This window comes from Lepisosteus platostomus, chromosome 17, assembly GCF_059453375.1.
Source record: "Lepisosteus platostomus isolate fLepPlt1 chromosome 17, fLepPlt1.hap1, whole genome shotgun sequence".
Lineage (NCBI taxonomy): Eukaryota > Metazoa > Chordata > Actinopteri > Semionotiformes > Lepisosteidae > Lepisosteus > Lepisosteus platostomus.
In genome coordinates, this window is record NC_142627.1 from 24,124,664 (window position 1) to 24,144,129 (window position 19,466).

General features: G+C 41.5%; 1 protein-coding gene across 28 annotated transcripts in view; it reads right to left on the reverse strand.

The window, feature by feature from the left end:
• The window catches only part of dst (dystonin), a 173,257-nt gene that overhangs the window by 10,241 nt on the left and 143,550 nt on the right, over positions 1 to 19,466 (reverse strand). For 26 of the 28 annotated variants that reach the window (XM_088610623.1, XM_088610621.1, XM_088610638.1 and 23 more), the window contains 21 exons: positions 18,874 to 18,975; positions 17,374 to 17,547; positions 16,813 to 16,968; positions 15,224 to 15,421; positions 14,049 to 14,177; positions 13,231 to 13,401; positions 11,315 to 11,470; positions 10,345 to 10,551; positions 10,027 to 10,146; positions 9,359 to 9,528; positions 8,643 to 8,802; positions 7,049 to 7,243; positions 5,811 to 5,939; positions 5,105 to 5,248; positions 4,151 to 4,339; positions 3,371 to 3,503; positions 2,961 to 3,124; positions 1,974 to 2,136; positions 1,719 to 1,873; positions 1,437 to 1,511; positions 486 to 503 (listed from right to left, as the gene is read on the reverse strand). In XM_088610623.1, coding sequence (XP_088466749.1) covers positions 486 to 503; positions 1,437 to 1,511; positions 1,719 to 1,873; positions 1,974 to 2,136; positions 2,961 to 3,124; positions 3,371 to 3,503; positions 4,151 to 4,339; positions 5,105 to 5,248; positions 5,811 to 5,939; positions 7,049 to 7,243; positions 8,643 to 8,802; positions 9,359 to 9,528; positions 10,027 to 10,146; positions 10,345 to 10,551; positions 11,315 to 11,470; positions 13,231 to 13,401; positions 14,049 to 14,177; positions 15,224 to 15,421; positions 16,813 to 16,968; positions 17,374 to 17,547; positions 18,874 to 18,975 — 3,108 coding nt within the window. The remainder of the gene's footprint in view (positions 1 to 485; positions 504 to 1,436; positions 1,512 to 1,718; positions 1,874 to 1,973; positions 2,137 to 2,960; positions 3,125 to 3,370; positions 3,504 to 4,150; positions 4,340 to 5,104; positions 5,249 to 5,810; positions 5,940 to 7,048; positions 7,244 to 8,642; positions 8,803 to 9,358; positions 9,529 to 10,026; positions 10,147 to 10,344; positions 10,552 to 11,314; positions 11,471 to 13,230; positions 13,402 to 14,048; positions 14,178 to 15,223; positions 15,422 to 16,812; positions 16,969 to 17,373; positions 17,548 to 18,873; positions 18,976 to 19,466) is intronic. The other 2 variants (XM_088610626.1, XM_088610628.1) reach the window with 1 other exon arrangement.

The following is a 19,466-nucleotide window of genomic DNA, read 5'->3' on the forward strand; positions in this document are numbered from 1 at the left end:
TTCATTGATGCTCAGTTTGCTGACCAAAGCAAGATAAACTGGGCAGAGGTCAAAGCTTCCTCTGGGATAACAGGGTATCCATTGCGGGGAGATCTGTTTGTTGTCCTTTGGTCTTACTGCCATGAGCAAAAAACTGCATTGCAAAACAGTGTTTACCAATGGAGGAGACAAAGACAGTCACATCCAGATTGACCTCTATTAATAGCTGTTCCATGTTCTCCCATCTGCTTTCCTAAAGCATATGGATACAGTATATTTAATAAAACAAAATGTTGATGTCTGCAGAGATAGATAATACAATAATTAGCAATAAGCAAGCTGCGCATTATGAGATTAAGCAGAGCATGAAGTATCCCTATAACCTACCCACTTATAAGCTCAGCTATTATTTATTTCTGAAAAGAAGAGCTCACATACAGTAACATGTGGCATAATTGAGCACAGCAACACACGAGACATTAGACGTAAATGCCATTTATATGTACCTGATTTCCGAGGTAGAACTGATAGAGGAGGGAATGATAAAGAGACACAGAATTAGTTTAAGTGAGGCAGACATCAAAAACACTTACCACTGGTCCACTGTGGAAAACCCCTGAATGTTATGTTTTGAAATAAATCATGTATTTTGTAAGAGAAACATTAAACGAGCAGACATACTGCTATATAAAATACCTACCTTTCCTTAAGTAATTGAAATGAATATCAGAAATGTAGCCAGTATGATACATTTCTGTTTGAGAAGCTGTTCTATTCCCAGACTAGACACTGCCTACACAATTTATATTTAATTGAATTACAGTTTATATTGGAACTAGCATACAGTAGCAATTGAAAGCTGCCTTATTGTTATACAAGAATGTCTATCAATACACTTGTTTTGCTCTGCTCACACACTCCACCTTGTAGGAGCTTCTAATTACTGGCAAAGCTGTTGAAGAATGAGATCTTCTATCCCCCACAGTGATGCCTATCTTGGAAGACCTAGATCCATATATGCTTATAGTCTGGGAATTTGATCTAACACCCATGTGCTCTAACATGTCCCTCACTGAAAGGCTAAATATCTAACACTGCATTAAATTTATATGAAGTCATCTTTTTTGGCAAGTGTGCAGGGGCACTTAAAGGTCTTTCTTCAAAGATATTAAACAGGGTAGGATGAAAAAGCCAATTTTCCACTCTCAAGATTGCCATCTCCACTTTAAAAAATTCTATTCAAAACTCCTGCTAAATAAAGCACTCTCTTAAGGTCCAACTGTTGGTAACATTTTTCATATATTGCATCAGTGTCTAAAGAGCAAGATTGTGCAATTCTATATGATGCAGCTATCTGACGTCTACAAAAAGAAAACACTGAATGTGCACTCAGGGGGTTAACGCAATGCACATGGAAAACTGATATCGCTCGAAATTTATTCATTTAAAATTCTCACCCGATATTTATTAGCTCCAATCTGCTCCACCTGGAATCTTTTGGGACATTTGCATTTTGCCACTTGCCGAGTTACCTAGAACAAGACATAAACACACAGGGAAAAATGAATGTTTGAGCCGTCTCACTGTCTTAGCCAGTGTGCTGCCCTGCAATGGAGAAGGGAGAAGGCTGTTGTCTGTAACCACAGCTTTTCCCTTACAGGAGCGAATCACCGAGTCTCTTTCAATCTGTATCATAGCTAGTTTTGGTAAGAGCAAGTGTTGCTGCCATCGCACAGTACCTCGTCCTCTATTTTGTCTGCGTCTGTCAGTGGCTTGTACGCATCCTTGTTTGGATGAAGAGCTGCTACAAACTCATAGTAGTCTATGTAGCCGTCGCCATCGCGGTCAAAAATGTCTGCCACCGCACTCATTTCCAAGCGGCTGGTGGGGAACTCTGCAAGGCAACAGAAAGCCCAGGGTTAGTCCTTGCGCGCCCTTCGCAGCAGGGCGATTCAGTCCGCAGTCGCGGCGACCGGCGGGGCTCCGCGGCTCACTGGAGGTCAGGATGCCGTCGATGAACTCCTGCCGCGTGATCTTGCCGTCCTGGTCCTTGTCGATGCGGCGGAAGAAGTCCATCACCCGCGACTTCTTGTGGTTCATCCAGCGCATGTACTTCTTCCTCCACACGTCGAAGTCAAAGTTGGCGAATTCCCGCAGCTGAAATAAGAACAGCGTAGCTTCACCCTTTAATGATACAGTAGTATTATTAAAAACCGCTTTCATCCCAAGGCCCTGCTCACAGTGGACGGCTCCCATTCACCCACCACCTGAGTGACTCGCGGCAGCTGCAGCTGCAGCACTACAGCAGATCAGGTGGTGGAGTGAGCAATGAACCAATTCTTGAGTCAAGGAGGAACGTCAGGGAGGAAAGATTGAAGAAGCTCCAACGGGAATTTACTGGGGTCAACACCCCTGTCCATTTGAAAAGTGCTATGGGATCTTTCATAACCAAGTAATTGGGTAATCTCACCAGCAAGACGGCACCTCTTACAGAACAATGTTACTGGTCACCATACCGGAACATTGGTTTTGGAAATTGTAGTCCAGAGGAAAGAGCAACACCTACTGGTCCACTTTCACCACTTAGCAGCAACACAGTATTCTTTAGAGATCGCTCAGCCCAGTACTGTCCAGTCCCAGCCTTGGTTAGTTTCTGGACTTTGACACGATCAGGCTATAACATGTATTTGTCAGCAGCAGCACTAATAGCAGCAATAACAATGTCATATTCCTGGTCATATTCTGAAATCTGTTCCGTTAAAAACACAAAGGCCCCATAAAGTTCCATTCAATGATTAATAAAAACAGCTGTCAACTGTGAACATTTCACTCAAATAATCCTTTACAAATATAAAAGGCAAAAAAACATTTTTTTCTTACGGGAGAAAGGTGAGTGAAGTGTCAAGAATGTTAAATGACCTAAAATGTGAAATTTCATTTGCCAAGGAAACGGAAACAGCCCGGGCGCGCCCACCACACACCTCCTCCAGTCGGTCCAGAGCGTCGTTGAGCTTCCTCCTCCTGTCCAAGGCCAGCAGCCAGACCTGTTGCCACTTGCTGACCAGGAGGTTGACGCGAGGGTTCTTGGTTTCAATCTGGGCCTGTGGAGCTGACGGATACATCCCTTGTGTGGGAGAGCGCTTCCCTGAAGGCATTGCCCAAAAACAAAGCCATATTAGGACTGTCCACGGGATTGGAGCCTTGGTGTATTTCTATATATATATATTTAACCCAAATTAACTGAGCCATGAACATGGAAAGGAAATCCCAAGCACAAAAAAAGTTCCAGGATATAATGAGCACTGCCTGGTTAAGGTATGAGGATATTATGTCACTTCACTTAAACAAGGCCAGATGTTTCACATTAAGCAAATACACAAACTGTACATACTTCCCCCTCTTCCTTTATCCAGAACAGGGATGTGGGACTGGACAGGGACAGGTTCTGCCACGGCCTTCCTCTTGTGTGTCTTAGTTACTCTGTCAACATCAGGTTGCTTCCTCGTCATTTCCTCCATGAAGGTCTATGAGAAATATTCAACAATTTAAAAACACACTCTGCTTGCTTGTTTGTGTTACACTGCTCAAAACTGTAACCTCTGGGCTTGACTGACTGTACAGTACTCATGTCAGGGTCTTAAGCAGTCCCCTACTTACCTAGACAACGCTTCATCTGTTTAGCCAATAGCATATATCATGCAGTTATCACTACTACTACTACTACTACTACTATTATTATTATTATTATTATTATTAATAATAATAATAATAATAATAATAACAACAACAACAACAACAACAACTTGCGTTTACTTTTCACTTTTTATTTAAAAGTAACCCAAAATGTTTTAACTCCACTAGTGGGCAGCCCCCCACACAGCAGATCAGGTGAAGAAATGACTTTGGCAATTTCATTCAGAAGGACATTTAGGGAGACCAAACTGCATAAGCCCACAGTGAAAGTTAGCCAGGATACTGGAATTTGCATTCCTGCAACTATGAGCAAGGGCCTGAGATCTTTAATGGCCAAGTTATCAGGACCAGCCTCAAATTTATATCTCATCTGAAAGCTGGCACCTTCTACAGCACCCACAGGTCCAGCAACAGTCCGAGTTTCTGCCCAAGTAACCTTGCTAATCCACCATCTCGCACCATCCAGCACGAAACAAACCTGGTGCTCTGCAATCAGTGTTTTCACTTCCTCGATCTCCTCCGGCAGCGTCTCCTTGTCCTTCTCTTTCACGGTGGTCTCTGCCCACTGTAGCCAACCGAGCAGGTTCTCCAGCAGCTCCTGGTTACTGAGCAACTCGCTGAGAGCACTTCCCAACCTCTGCTGGTGCTGTTTGGCCCAAGCAAGCACCTAAAACCCCAGACAACGGCACAGGGTGCGAGCATGAGGGACACTTTCTCCCAAAAATGTTTGACTGAAATCTGGCAGATTTAAGACTGAAGACAATTATATATTATCTTAATAAATCAATTATTTTTAATTAAAAGTTACATTTCTTGAAGTCATGACCTCTTGAAGGCATGAGTCTCTGGGGTCATTTTCCTGAGTCTTTCATGTAATTGAATTAATTTATTTTATTGTACTTGCATGAGTGATGAATTGCATTTAGGTAAACATGCATTGTCTGGGATAAAGCGGCCTACTAATTAAATAATAATACTAATGCTTTCACAGTCGATGATTGTGTAGAGCCAGTGGAAATGGGTTTTGTGTACAGTTTTTTAAGAACCTGGAAAAGTTGTTTGCCTTTGCCATGGATTAGAAAACTATAAGCAGCTTTCTTAAAAAAAATCTGTAAAATACCTAGATTGACATCAAAATGATTCAATATTACAAAAAATTAAAACACAGAAAGGAAGCGGAATTAAGGTTTAAAAACAACCCATGATGAAAGCTGTGGAAAAATACAGATCTAAATGGTGGGGAAAAGTTCTTCCCCACTCTGACAATTTGCAAGTGCTTTCGTAATGCTGCTGTGTTTTTCACTCCATACAAACCTGCTGTTCACTGTTTTATAAACATTTGCAGCAGTTCAAAGTGAAAATCCCTATTAACTTTGATTTATTAAGAGACAGAGTCTAAGTCATTCTGTCTAAATCAAGATGGTATACCGACCTCCTCAAAGCGAGCTTTAATGATCGTGTTCCAGTGTTTAATTGTGGTGATTGAGTCTGGATGGCAGATGGTGAGAATTGCTTCGCCCATGCCCATTGCTTTAGTCAGAGCAACTCTCTTCTCTTCTAGCTTCTTCATGAACTCCTGAAATACAATTGAAATATTTTCTGTTAATGACTGGCAATATCTGAACTGAAGTCAAGGAGTCTGAGATCATCGGCCTACAAAGCTTTTCTGGCAAGACGATGTTTAATTATTTGAAAATAAAATCTGTATAATGAATAATACATGATGGTCAAAAGAGCGTTCTCACTTCAAATATTAGATCATAAGTACAGGAAATTTAATATTTTGGTAAGAGTCTGACTTTGGCAAACAACACATTGAACTCCCCGAAAAAGCCATGTATGGCAATCTGCAAAGATTTTTAGTTTCAACTGGCAAGCTAACAGATCCACAGAGAAATGGACAGTTGAAATATCCATGATCCATTAATTAACAGAAGAAAGCCTTACCACATACAGTACATTTGTCTGCTGAAAACACGGAACCGATAAAGGAAACAACTTGCAATACAATAATAAATGACACCCTGGACCCTCCTCATTTTACCTCTTTTAATTCATGTTGCTCCTGCGCCAGGTTCGGTTTAGCACCATATGTTAAGCTGTTTAAGCCATGGCTGTCTCTGTGTTATCATGCTCACCTTGTGTTGATCTATAAGTGTGCGAAGTGCCTCTTCATCATCTGGGAGGGTGCCATGGAAACGCAGGCTCTGTTCAGCCTCAGCCAGCCACTCCAGCAAAATATGCACAGTGGAGTGGAATTCCTCTGCCTGCAAGGAGATACTGGGACACTGAGACATACCCAGCTTTCTTCTCACTGGAACATACAACGCTGCATGCGTCAGGCGAAAACAAACCAGCCCAATAACATAGCTGATTTCACAGATATCATTTCATAAATCCCAACAGCTCTTTCTGTTTTACATAAACAAACTGCAGTCAAATTCGTATGACTAAGGTGAACTCTGTGGAAGTTGCTTTGCCCCTAAAACATCTAACTTTATGAATACGGCCAGTTTTATGTCAGCAATTTCACTCACAAAGGCAAGCTGCAGAGCCAATACCTGAAAGGGTGTCGATAGGGTAGACTCAAGACAGCTCTGGTAAACATAAAGCTGCATGAGCTCGGAATTTAGCCTGTTTCATGGTATGTTAGCTTGTGCCAAGCAAGCTAATATTATCATTCTGACAGTGCCCTGAATTAAATGAACACGGCTAGATCTGAGCATATGAGATAATAAGATTAGTAAATGATAAATCCATTGCTTCCATCATCTGCAGTCATCTGGAAGGATAACATGCCCTTTCACCCTAGTGCTCTCTGCTCCTGGTGGTTGTCTGCTCTTTTGTCCTAGGTATTGAACAAACTGCAGTTAGTGATGTTGTTATTGCTGTCCTGCAGGTACCATCTGGTTAAACATTAATGAATAAAAATGTATTCATTAGATGCATTAAATACAACGACTAGAACAATAAGTAAGAAGAATAAATGTGTATAATAATAAATGAGAGCAAAATTAAAATGGATTCCCAGAGAACAATAGACTTATGAGCATGTCCTGGGGTGATGTGGTGGGGTGGGGCTGAAAAAAATTGAGATTTTTAAAAACTCTGTAACATTGTATTTATGTATTTAATTTTAAAACCTGCAAATAAGTTACAGTTTTTGACGGCCCATTAGTGCTTTACAAGTGAAATTATGCAAAATCACTGACCTTGTCTTTTAAATTAACAATAAAAAATTCTGGAACAAGTCACCCTGCCATGTTGCTGAAGCCAATGTTCTGCTTCCTTCAAGAAATGGCCAAATGCATTAACTAATGTCTTGGATCAATTACCAACCAACAACCATATGTGTCCTGCTCCTCTGGGAGTGTACCTGACAGAGAGCCTGCTCCAGCCGGGTCTGTTTGGACACAGAGAGGGCACACACAGTCTCCCAGCGGGTGCTCAGCTCCTGCATCTGAACTTTGACCCAAGAGGAGTCATCATGGCTGCTCTCAATCAGCTCCCTGGCCGAGCGTTTCAGAGCCTGGACACTGCCGGTTCTCTTCCCCAGCTCCTTCTGGAAGACCTACGATCCCAGACAAAGAAAAAAAGCATTACAGCTCTTCACTGCACCAGTCCTCCCGGATTGCTTAGGTTAATGAAGTCAAGTATTACTGCCAGGCGCCGCTTCCTCTGAGTACTGAGCTTCACCTCTGGACAGGAACAGGCCTGATTTGGTAATGTCGTTTGCTTCAGAGGGGGAGACGGAGCTGGGGGTCAATCTGAGAATCCCCCAGGGCCCACTTCTGTGTAGTGACTCAGCGCTCTGTCACAGCTGCACTGTTCCATTAACAGCCAACGTCATTCCCCGTTTGAACCACCACTTTGTTAACCACAATAAAAAATCTGCTCAAATCCACTCTTCACATTTATGTTTAAAAAGCACCAAAAAATCAATTAAATTTTATGGAAGTAATTACCAGTACCTGATACTGTGCATATTAAAACAAAATGTACAATTTACAAGTACTGTAAACATAATACAGTATGAACTGATAGTTTTTGGTGAAACAGCTGAAGCCTATTTCATCAAAGCTGCCCTCAGGGGTCCTGGGCACCTACTGCATACAACACAACAGGAACGCCCAGGAGCTCCTGTACGCAGCCCGCAGAGTTTTTGTTAGAAACCTGGATTCAGCCGACCCCCACAGAAAACGTGTCCGAGACTTGCTACAACAGGCACTAGCAGGGCGGAGCACGACTGTCTGGCAGTCGGCAGAACAGGACGGTGTTCAGGGGGAATCGAGCAGCGGCAGCAGCAAAGAAGAGAGCTGCTGGACACGAGTACTGCGCCCAACCCTTTCAGACCTCAACAGCGCTCACACGCGGCATCTTCAGCCGTACAGGGTCTGTGTGCCGTGCACTGTGAAGTGCAGAGATGGAAACAGCTGAATACACTCTCTCAGGCAGTCACGTCTACTACACTATACTCTACCGTACTGAACAGACTTCGAATTATGAAATTAATGAAATAGACAAGATGGGCTGAACATCCTTGCATTTGTTAACTTTCTTATGAGCTTCCTCATATTACATTGAAAGGCAATCTAAGTAGTTATTATTAAAAAGTCAAAATCCTAAACATTTTTTGACCTGTTGAAGTAGTTAATACTGTATATAGGTGGGTAGGTCCCTTTTCAGGCCATAAAGGCCCATGGGGGAATGGGGGGCAAGGACCACCATTTTTCTTAACCAGGTGGAGGTGATGTGGTCAGCAGTGGACCTGGGAGCCATCAGGAAGGAATTAGAGCAAGCTACATTGCTTGCCCCTACCTGGGATTGAACCCGGGACCTTCCGGTCAGGAGCTAGATGTCCTTGCCGTCTGAGCTACCTCAGCTCCACTGTATATAGGGCTGGATGAAAATATGCCTGTGGACACCGGAGTTCTCCAGCTGTTTCACAAGACTTCTCAAACAGCACATACCTTGTGATTGTCGATCAGATTCAGTACAAGGTCTATATCTCCATGAACTGGCTGGTCTTCAGCTAGCTGGGGCTCCACCTTGTAAAGCCAGTCAATGAGAGCCTGGAGCGCATCAGTAAACTGCCCTGAGAACAACAGAGCTTCCTCCAGTTTGTTCTGCCTGAAATGAAAGGAAATTCAAGAACTTGGTCAGTCTGTCCTGTAGAGTGTACAACTGAAGCTGTAACAGCTCTCTGCAATGAAAGAACCCTTGGGTAGTGCAACATCCACCAGAAGAGCAATAAAGACAGGAAGACGCTTTTCTGAGGGCAGAGAGATAAGATTCAGATGATCATGACACATCATTACTATGTTCAGTAAGAGACGGTGCCTGGTACAGTCGATAGTTTAACACTATCAGAGCAGCATTTTCAACATCATTAAATTGAGCAATTCTGTGGCTCTACAAGATAACCAATCTTTGCAGGAAATTTCTCATTTCTAAGGGCATTGTTTCTTTTAACACTGATAGATTATTACAATAATAAAATTAACAATAACTCCCACAGAATTATGTCATTTAATAAAATGTGGTCATAATAGTTTTTCTGCCTTTAGGAGACCAGCAGCCTTGCTTCTGTTAATAAGCAAACATCTTAAATGCCAGGTATATTCTCAATTTGCACACACATTCACAGCTCAGCTGGAACTTAACTGAGAAATTCGTGCTGGCATACCTTTCCACAGATTTCCCACACACTGTGTCCCATTTGTCTCTCAGCTCGCTCAGCATGTCGTCCAGTTTCTGGTTGTCGTCATGCAGGCAGGTCTTCTCCTTCAGAGCACGTCCAGTCCTGATGGTGGTGTCATACACTGAATGTTTGCCCCCCAGGGCTTTCTGAAACTCCTGCATTTTTCCAGGAAAATAACAAAATAACTTCTGTTCAGAACTTCAGGAAGAAAAAACACCTTTTTTTTCAGATCACGCTTCAGGAACAGAAGTATCCAGACTCAGGTACTAATGTATCCAAGAATCATAAGGAGACCATGAAAAGCCCTCTGACTGGAAGGGTAAGGAGGGATGAATATTAAAACCTGAATACCTGTGATTGGCCTTATACAACAGAACCTGCAGCCAATCTGTTGTTCATACTAAACTATCCATCATTAAGTAGATGGATTGATTCTGAGAATGTTAATCACAGTTGAAGTGTGCTTTGAAAAGGCATGGCACAATGATTTAGATATATGCTGGCTGAAGACGAAGTGGTAATTTATGGCCCTGATTACTGCCATGCAGTACATTTAAACAAAAGCAGATGACTTCTACACATTCTTCATTCCTTTGATTTGTAGAACATCATCTTGGCTCCTTGAATAGGATGCATTTCATTAATTATATTACCTTATGCTGTGTCAGTTGCATCTTAATCTTGCCTGGATCATTTGCTATTTCCAGTTCAGAATCTAAAGCCTTTTCGGATTCCTCCAACCACTCAGTCAGCTTGTTCCAGGCTTCGTGGAACTGGGAGAGTGAAAGATGTCATAATGTTAATTGCATTTACGCACACGACTACACAAATGTTTTATTCTGCAGGAGTAATATTACTTACAGAAAATCTACAGACAAGACTCTATGCTGTAAACAAAATATGAAGGTAAAATCCCATTCTGGAAAATCCCATGAACTTTCACAAACTCCTCTTAAAGTGTGTGTAATTACCTGCTTGGCACGCTTTCTGGAATCATCCAGAATTCGCCCCCTCTCCACTGATCTCTGGACAACCTTCTCCCACCGGCTCTGTACGCTAATTAACAGGTTTTTAATAAGGACAACGTCTTGCTTCTGGCTGAAATACTTCAGGTGTGTTCCGGTTTTGTCCAGCTCAATGATCTGCTCACGGTGTGAATTCACCTCTGTTACAAACACCTGAGATTCAAATAAAAATCCAATGAAATATGTGGACTTGACAGTATCATATACAATTACACAAGCAAAATCTGATAAACCCACTAAAGTACTTCCTGTCTTGCGACAAATTACTTCACTGCCAAGTCACTTGAAAGAGGGAATTTATCATAATTCATGGAAATTTAAATAAATCATTGAGTTGATTAACTACACAAAGCAGAGCAGCAGTATGGTTCGTTCAAATATACTCTACATGTATATTCTACATAAATATACTCTGTAAATGATACATCTGTTTAAAACATTTTGCTGTTTTCTGCTGTTATTGCAATAAATAATGGAACATTTCGGCAATTTACTGGAATAAACTTTGTTATTGAGTCCTAAAATGTGTGCCTTCAGGGTCTTCCTTTGAAAGAAGAAACTTTTCTAAAGAAAATAATTTGATGAATCACACCAAAGGTGTGACTAATTGAATCTAAAACACACCCAACTAGTGGAGGTTGCAGGGAAAGAAAGGGATATTTTAAACAGGATAGAGGGTGTAATTTAATATTTAGAGTGCAAAGTAAACGTGTAAGCCTTTGAGAGCTTTATCTGTAGTTAAAGATTTCTTCCTCATTTTCAATAATTCAGTAATTAGTGTCCAGGGAGTAACAGGTACCATCTAAAAGCTCAGCCCCAGTCTCAAAGCTGGTGTTTCTCTCATATAAAACAGGCACAGTTTGTGAAGACAGATACAGTAGGTGTGAGTCCGTCATGTTCTGGTGTTCTGGCGTACCTTGTGCTCGTCAATCTGGAACATGATGGTTTCCAGAATCAGGCTAGCGGGGGAGGCCATGGTGAGAGTCTGCTCCGCCTGAGTCAGCCAGTTGATGAAGTCCTGCAGTGAGTTGTGGAACTCTGTGGCCAGGGCTAGTGCTTCCTCCAGTTTAGCCTGCAGCAAAGACAGAAGGGGATTTAATTAACCACTGACAACTGGTTCAAATACTGACGACACTGCGTTCTGCATGCCGAGAGATTTGATAAAGTTTTCAATTAAAGTATTCAGATGTTACATAAACTGCTTTTCTCTGAGGGGTGATATCCCCCCACAAATGAATAAAACAGAAATGAAATCAGAAAAATGCAGAACACGCAGGAACGGGCAGGCTGTTAAAGGGGTTTCCAGGACAAGGACAACTCCAGTTCGAACATCTGTATTGCCTCAGCAGCAGTAAGGAGACACAAACTAGACCCTTGTCCTTTAACTAAATAGGCCCTTCCTGACAAAATACCCCTTCACAAAGGTCAAATACCATTAGAGGAAATGTTCACACTGTGCATATAGTTCATTCATAGAAACCATTAGCATCAGGATCATTAATGTACCTAAGTCAGACCCTTTCTCAGACCCAAGACGTGGCAACTCCACCATAGAAATCAAATCAACAAATTGAGAAAAAAATACTGTAGCTAATGTGTCAACAATTCTTTTATTAATTTTGCATTAAATACAAACTGTTATAAGCTCCAAAGTCCCGTCACACTCCTGCCCACTGACTCTGCACTGTCAGACTCCTGCTCACTAACTCTGCACTGTCAGGCTCCTGCCCACTGACTTCGCACTGTCAAACTCCTGCACACTGACTCTGCACTGTCAGACTCCTGCTCACTGACTCTGCACTGTCAGACTCCTGTTCACTGACTCTGCACTGTCAGACTCCTGTTCACTGGCTCTGCACTGTCAGACTCCTGCACACTGACTCTGCACTGTCAGACTCCTGCACACTGACTCTGCACTGTCAGACTCCTGCACACTGACTCTGCACTGTCAGACTCCTGCACACTAACTCTGCACTGTCAGACTCTGCACTGTCAGACTCCTGCACACTGACTCTGCACTGTCAGACTCCTGCACTGTCAGACTCCTGCACACTGACTCTGTACTGTCAGACTCCTGCTCACTGACTCTGCACTGTCAGACTCCTGCTCACTGACTCTGCACTGTCAGACTCCTGTTCACTGGCTCTGCACTGTCAGACTCCTGCACACTGACTCTGCACTGTCAGACTCCTGCACACTGACTCTGCACTGTCAGACTCCTGCACACTGACTCTGCACTGTCAGACTCCTGCACACTAACTCTGCACTGTCAGACTCTGCACTGTCAGACTCCTGCACACTGACTCTGCACTGTCAGACTCCTGCACTGTCAGACTCCTGCACACTGACTCTGTACTGTCAGACTCCTGCTCACTGACTCTGCACTGTCAGACTCCTGCTCACTGACTCTGCACTGTCAGACTCCTTCACACTGACTCTGCACTGTCAGACTCCTGGCCATTGACTCTGCACTGTCAGACTCCTGGCCATTGACTCTGCACTGTCAGACTCCTGGCCATTGACTCTGCACTGTCAGACACCTGTCCACTGACTCTGTACTCTCTTGTTCTTTGACATATCATCTTACAAAAGGCTGAGCAGAGCATGCTGGTCTACACCAGTGTTCCTGATGTTACTACAATGGAACTACAACTTCAATGTTTAAGTTTGACCAAATAACTATAGTAAAAAAATATAAATAACACATACTGCAGACATTCATAAAGATCTATCACATGGAAACAAGCAGACTCACCCTTGTCCCCTGTTTCTCTTTATGACACTTACAGTATTATCAGTAATGTCTTTAATGTGTTCAACAATAGGCTTTACCTTTCTTTCAGTCATTTTTGTCTGCACTGATTCCCATTTCTCCTTCAGGTTCCTGAGGTCTTGCTCTGTATTCGAATCATGTCCCTCATGAACGATTGTGAGCAAATGTTGTCCTCTCTGCATCAGCTGACTGCACAGTTCTTCTTTGGCCTCGAAAACACTGCACAGCTCCTAAATCAAAAGAAATCAAAGGATATGCACGTTTTCCTACTTGGCCACGTGTACACTGCATATTAAACTATGCATTTTTACAAGGACCCATTTTGTGGGAGCAAGATTAATTCAATTACAGAATACACTGGATCAGTTTACATCAGTCATTGTGGTAAAAGCTGCCTATAGTGAATCAGAACAATAAATGTAATGACTCATTGTATCGAAGAACACTGACAAATCTAAAAGCTACAGAGAAATGCTCACTGTAGCTCGTTATTTTTCCATGGTGTCTTCAAAGTTTGGTAGAATGCACAACATCACATGGAAAAATTTGATAATTTGATCATTTCAGACAACAGTCATGCCTGCATGCTGAATGTGCACACTAAATGGAGCTCCAGAGGGAAAACGTAACAATTATTGTGTCTGTAACAACTGTGTCATTTTCCCACTAGCATTCTGGGAAGACTAGGAACACTCTTTCAATTGTTTACTGGGAACAGTGGTAATCAACTTGAAACACTCCTATGTTCTTAACCTGGCCTAATTGTAAGCAATTTCCCAATGTCATTTACTTTTCACACTTCAAAAATCTGAAAAGCCTCCACAGTCTTTACAAGTACACCATCTGTATCAGGCCTTTGTTATTCTTAAATACATACCAGATGGACATTAAGCTGCTCCCTGGCTGTTTCTGGTAAACCTCCAACAGCCTTTGATGCTAACAGCTGACGCTCTGTGTCTTTCAGCCACTGCTGCATATCCTCAATCTCACCATGGAAACCTTGAGCCTGAGGCACACAAAGCACAGCAGCTCGTCCGTTAACAAGAAAGATGGGCACATTGTAGTGGAAATGTGTGGGTTAAAGCAGTAAGTTTCCAAGCTAGTAACTCTAGTAAGTTAGTCTCAACTTGTAATCCACTGAAAAAACAATTATTGACGCACGAAGAATCCAAACACTACTATCACTAGCATAGATAACTTGAATCTTTACAAAAATGATTTCTTGGAATTTTTGTAAATGAGTGGAATGAAATTACATCATTTTAGATTATTTTCAGCTTTGTGATATTCACAGTTTACATCATTAAAATTACTTAAGTCTCCAAACATTAGGCCTTAATTCAATGTGACATTTGAATGTTTGAATGCCAGACTAGTTTGAGGGCTTTCCAGAAACAATGAAAAAATATTGTCACATTTCTGGGCATATAAAGTTTTGTGTTCTGCACTGTAGTTGATGTGTTTTTGAAAGATTACCTAAATATTGATTTGGATTCTGTATTTTTGTTAACATTTCAGTAATTACAGATTTATATAATTTTATAGCTTTTCAAAGGTATTCTTTTGTATAATTGCCTTTCAGCACCGATAACATGGTGAGGAATAATACATTTTAGCACTTGTTTATAGTTTGGCATTGAGAGTTGCTGTGAAAGCTGAAAGTTTCTAAATGCAGATTTCATCCTGTCTCATGATCTGTGGGAGCAACAGGTACTGTTGAAATGATAAGATCTTTATTACTTCTGCTATGATTTACCACTTACCAGACACATTTCAGGCTGAGAAAAGCACTGTTAAAATAAAACAACTAAGATACATTTGTGGTTTTTATGCAACCTAGCCACATTATTTCAGAAAACACACAAGAGAATGTCAGAATTGCTGATAGGGGTGTTAGGGGTGGTACTGTTTGCTGGCAGCAAATACATTGCTTTGTAATTTTCAGAATAACAGCACCTCAAAATACTGATTCATTTTCTTTTGTCAATCCCATTTTCCCCAATCCCACTGTGCTGTGACAATGTAAAGAAAGTATTTTCTCTTGGCAGTTACCTGGAGCAGAGCATTGTCGAGATGTTGCCTCCTCTGCTCTGTTTTCTCAAGAATGGTCTGCCACCTCTGGTTCAGGTTTTCCAGCTTACTCTGGAGGCTGCTGGCTTCTTCTCCTGCGCTGGACTCTATGAGGTCATTTCCTGCTTTGTTTACCGCCTCCACTGTGGTCTTATGGGCAAGTACATCATTTTGGAGCACCTTCATTAACACAAATGAGTACAAATAGAACTTTGAGGAAACAAAACACAATAAAGTGAACGGCACGTGGCTCCACACCCTGGGGAGCCTCTTTCTTGACTTTAATGGATAAAGATTTCCATTTGTTAACCAAAGATTAGCAAGAATGATGATAGAGCTCTTGGCCGAGAGAGGCCCTAGATCGTGTGCTTATGGGTGCATGGTAATTTGGGCTGCCCAGGTCCGTCCTTATCATGAGCAGAGCAAGAACAACCTGAAGAAAACCCTGGGCCTTGGCAGTGTCGGCACCATGCTCACCACCATCTGCACAACACAGCCCACCACCCCTGCCCCCACCATATGCAAACTGTTTAGCTAATGCAAGACAGGCCAAAAGTAGTAAAGCAAGTGCTGAAAAATCAGTCTAGAGAGACACATCAAATGAGAACGAGAGACAGAACAAGCAAACGAAAAAAGGAAAACTCTAATTATAGCCACCTGCAATCAGATGTGGAATACTTCATGAAACCTGAACAGGACTTAATGGCTTTCACCTTCCTTCTATCACCCTGAGCTCCGTATCTGCACAGACACAGAGCTCCCTGCCTGCACTCAGCTCCTGAGCCTTCAAAAGGTCACATCAGTGTCCTGCCATTTCCGTAGTTTATTTGTTCCACTTTATGTCTTTATCCTATGAGTTTTTCCTGTTACAGCCTTTGGGTTAAACACGTTTAATAAGATAAAGTAAAACAAAAGAGCTTTAAATCACTACAATACGGAATGTGGAGAGCAGAAAAAGTCACACTGGTTTAATTACAGCTAAAGTCCCTGCATCCGGTGTGATCATAGGATTTTTTTTAGGATATGGTGACCACAGCTGTGATCTGTCTTGGCTTTTTAGTGCTTTCATAGGTAGTTAAAACACACGGAGATGCCACGTCAATCATTGCTCATTGGAACCCAGCATGTTCCCTGCAGACTGAAGTGATGGACACTGGGTAATAATTTCCTTGGCACAGCAAGACTCATTCAGGCACAATGACTTCCCTGGCCCTTTCTGTCTCAATCCTCAGACGGGGAGAGCTATTGTGCCTAAATGATTTTATGAAGTGTCTCATGTGATAAGACAAGATAAAAAAAGTAGGCAACATCATGGCTGGACAGTTTTAATAAGACAGTCTGGCCAAGTAATAGCAGTATTAGGTCCAAAATGTGGAAAAGGTTTCTCTTAAATCTTCTCTCAAACTAAAATACTCTTCTCAACTTCTAAGCAGATAACAACACCCCATAAATAGGTTCAGGCACATGTACTTGTAGCGTCTGTGAAAAAAATCAGGATCCCATGTCTCTAATTTAATTCTACCTGTAGACATTACTATACAAAACAGATGAGCAACAGATGCCAGACGTACGTGGTGCTTGGCGAGCTGGATTTCAATGGCCTTGGGATCGCCCCCCGCCTTCCTCTGCTCATTCAGCAGCTCCTCGGTGTGGGTCAGCCAGGCCAGCAGCTCATCCAGGGCATGCTGGAACTGCCCCAGGGCCAGCAGCGCCCCCTCCAGCTTGTGCTGCAAAGACACAGAGCATGAGGAGCTCAACTGGACTTCAACATCTGTACAATCACCAAAATAATGACAGAAAACCAACATTTTTCTTGCGAACTTTTTTAACAAAAAGGAAGTGGCACTGTATTTTTGAAATGGAAAGCATGCACACATATAAAAAAATGGTGTCATCAGCTGTAATGGTTCCATTACCCTTTAAGCCACAGTACCAGCGACTTTGCCTAAAGACAGGAGATCAAGGGTAAATGAAATCAAAGTGTTTTACCTTACTACTCACAGAAACAGAATGTAGACTGCTTTAAAATACAGCACCACCATTTAAAGAATTACTCTGCTGAAATACAAATATACTTTAAACACATGAAAACAGATGTGGAGGTTTATTAACAACCTTTTATGCAGTCCTACCTGTCTGTTGATAATTTTCTCATCAAGGTTGTCCCACAGCATTTTAAGTTCAGTTAGGGGCTCCTGGATTGTGCACTTGTCACTCTCCTCAGCAACTTTCTTCAGCAGGATCTCAGCCTGGTGATTCAACCTCTCCATCTCAATCTGAAGCTGGTAGGCCTCTCCCTTGAAGTCCTGGTTGACAGCATTGAACACCATTAGCCCTCAGGCTTAGTCACAGAGCAGAAAGTATGTGCAATGCAGAGTGCGACTGCATTGTGAATAATAATGTACTATAAAACACAGAGAGCTGGCTTTGTCATAGAAGTTCTGATCTAATATCAGAAGGTACATGATCTATGCTGCAATGGATGAGAGGTGTAAATTTAGTTGTGAAAAACCAAACAACATCTAGCTTTCCACATCTTCTCTACAGAAAACAGCCTCTGGAAGATGTCAAGCACTGAAAAAAGCATAACCTTAATAGTTTCCTAATGAAGTACAGCACATAACAAAGCTTATGCAGTCGCACTAAGATCAACTTTGGCCTTAAGTACCAAAAATTAACTGTACCTGATTTTCCAAAGGATACCATCATTAATAACTGTTGTCAAAACAAAAGAAATAATCATGTCTTACAGTACAGGTTTAAAAAGAAATGGGATGATTTAATAAAGATAGGGTTCTTTGTTTTTGGTGTTTAGTTTCCACAATCCTATCTCCCTATAAACTGTAATTAGCAGCACCCGTTCCTTCAATAGAACATCCAACTGAGTAAAAGGTAAAAGTAATAAAAGTTTAGGATAAGGATGTATTGTTGTTAATTAAACTGCTGTGAACATTGTCTTTTTGATAATGGTACACTGTACACATCCCCATTCTGTTGAGAAAGGGAGATTTATCTATAAGACTCATTTAATAGATGACAGAAATAATCCCACGGCTATTAAAAAATCCATTCTAGGCTAAACTGTGAAACTGCAGCCAATGCCAGTTAAATAGGCTGTGGGATTAAAAATAATGCTGCTTGAGAGACTGGGAAGGCAAAACACTCAGTGGCCTGAAATACAGATTATCTCAAAAGAGAGGTGAAATTAAACACAGATTATCTTAGTCTGCAAAAAACACCCGAAAACAGGCACATTTTTCAGTTTTTTACAATCATAAACAGTAAAATGAAAGCTAAGTCTCTGCTGTTATACAGTACAGTGCCAAAGCAGCATAACTATAGTTATTTGCACTGCATATACTGCAATAGCACTAACTTAAATGACTGAATCCAACGTAGTAAGACCATTAAAGAGTAATTCTGCTGCAGTACTACTGTAGTTCATTATCGTAGTACATTTTTGTAAAGACAGTCTTAAGAGTATATTGCAAATTAATTACAGTAGATTGTTTTCTAGTTTGAACAGAAGATAACTGTTCTTAGTGGGCTAGTACTGTATGGGATTACACAAGTCTGCCATGTTTGAACTTCTGTCTACAGTGGATATAATGACTCCGACTTGCATACTGCACCTTAAGTTCCTCTATTTGTTGCTTCACAGTCTCCAGGTCCGTGCCTACTGGTGACATAGAGTCCAGTTTATTCTCGACAATATCAACCCAGTCGAACAGCCCCTGCAGACCGAGAATAAAGATAACATTTACCTTCCTGCACACATTTTCTGGCTTTCTACCATTTACACAAAACCAGTGTTCACACAACTTAAATTGGGAATTATGTAAAATCAGTTAAAAAGTCACAAATTTACTCAAATGAAAAAAATAACTCTTTATAATCCCCTTTAGTATAAGGGTACCACCAACCTCTTACCTCTGGGCAGAGGCTAAATAAGGCACAAGGTAGCTATAGAGTTAATACTCAAGGGACTTATGAGGTAAGTTTAAAAATTACAATAATGCTAAATATGGCTGCATTTTTTGTCACTTGAAGTTCAGCTTTTATTCATTTTTACTGTATCTCTTAGCTAACCAACATGTTCCTCTGATGGGCAACTCTTCCCTCTAAAAATGGCAGCTAAACTCCACAGGGCACTCAAGAACAGCTCTCTCAGTATTTCACACCAGTTTAAACACTACAAATGACTAAACCCAGAGGAACAGATCGA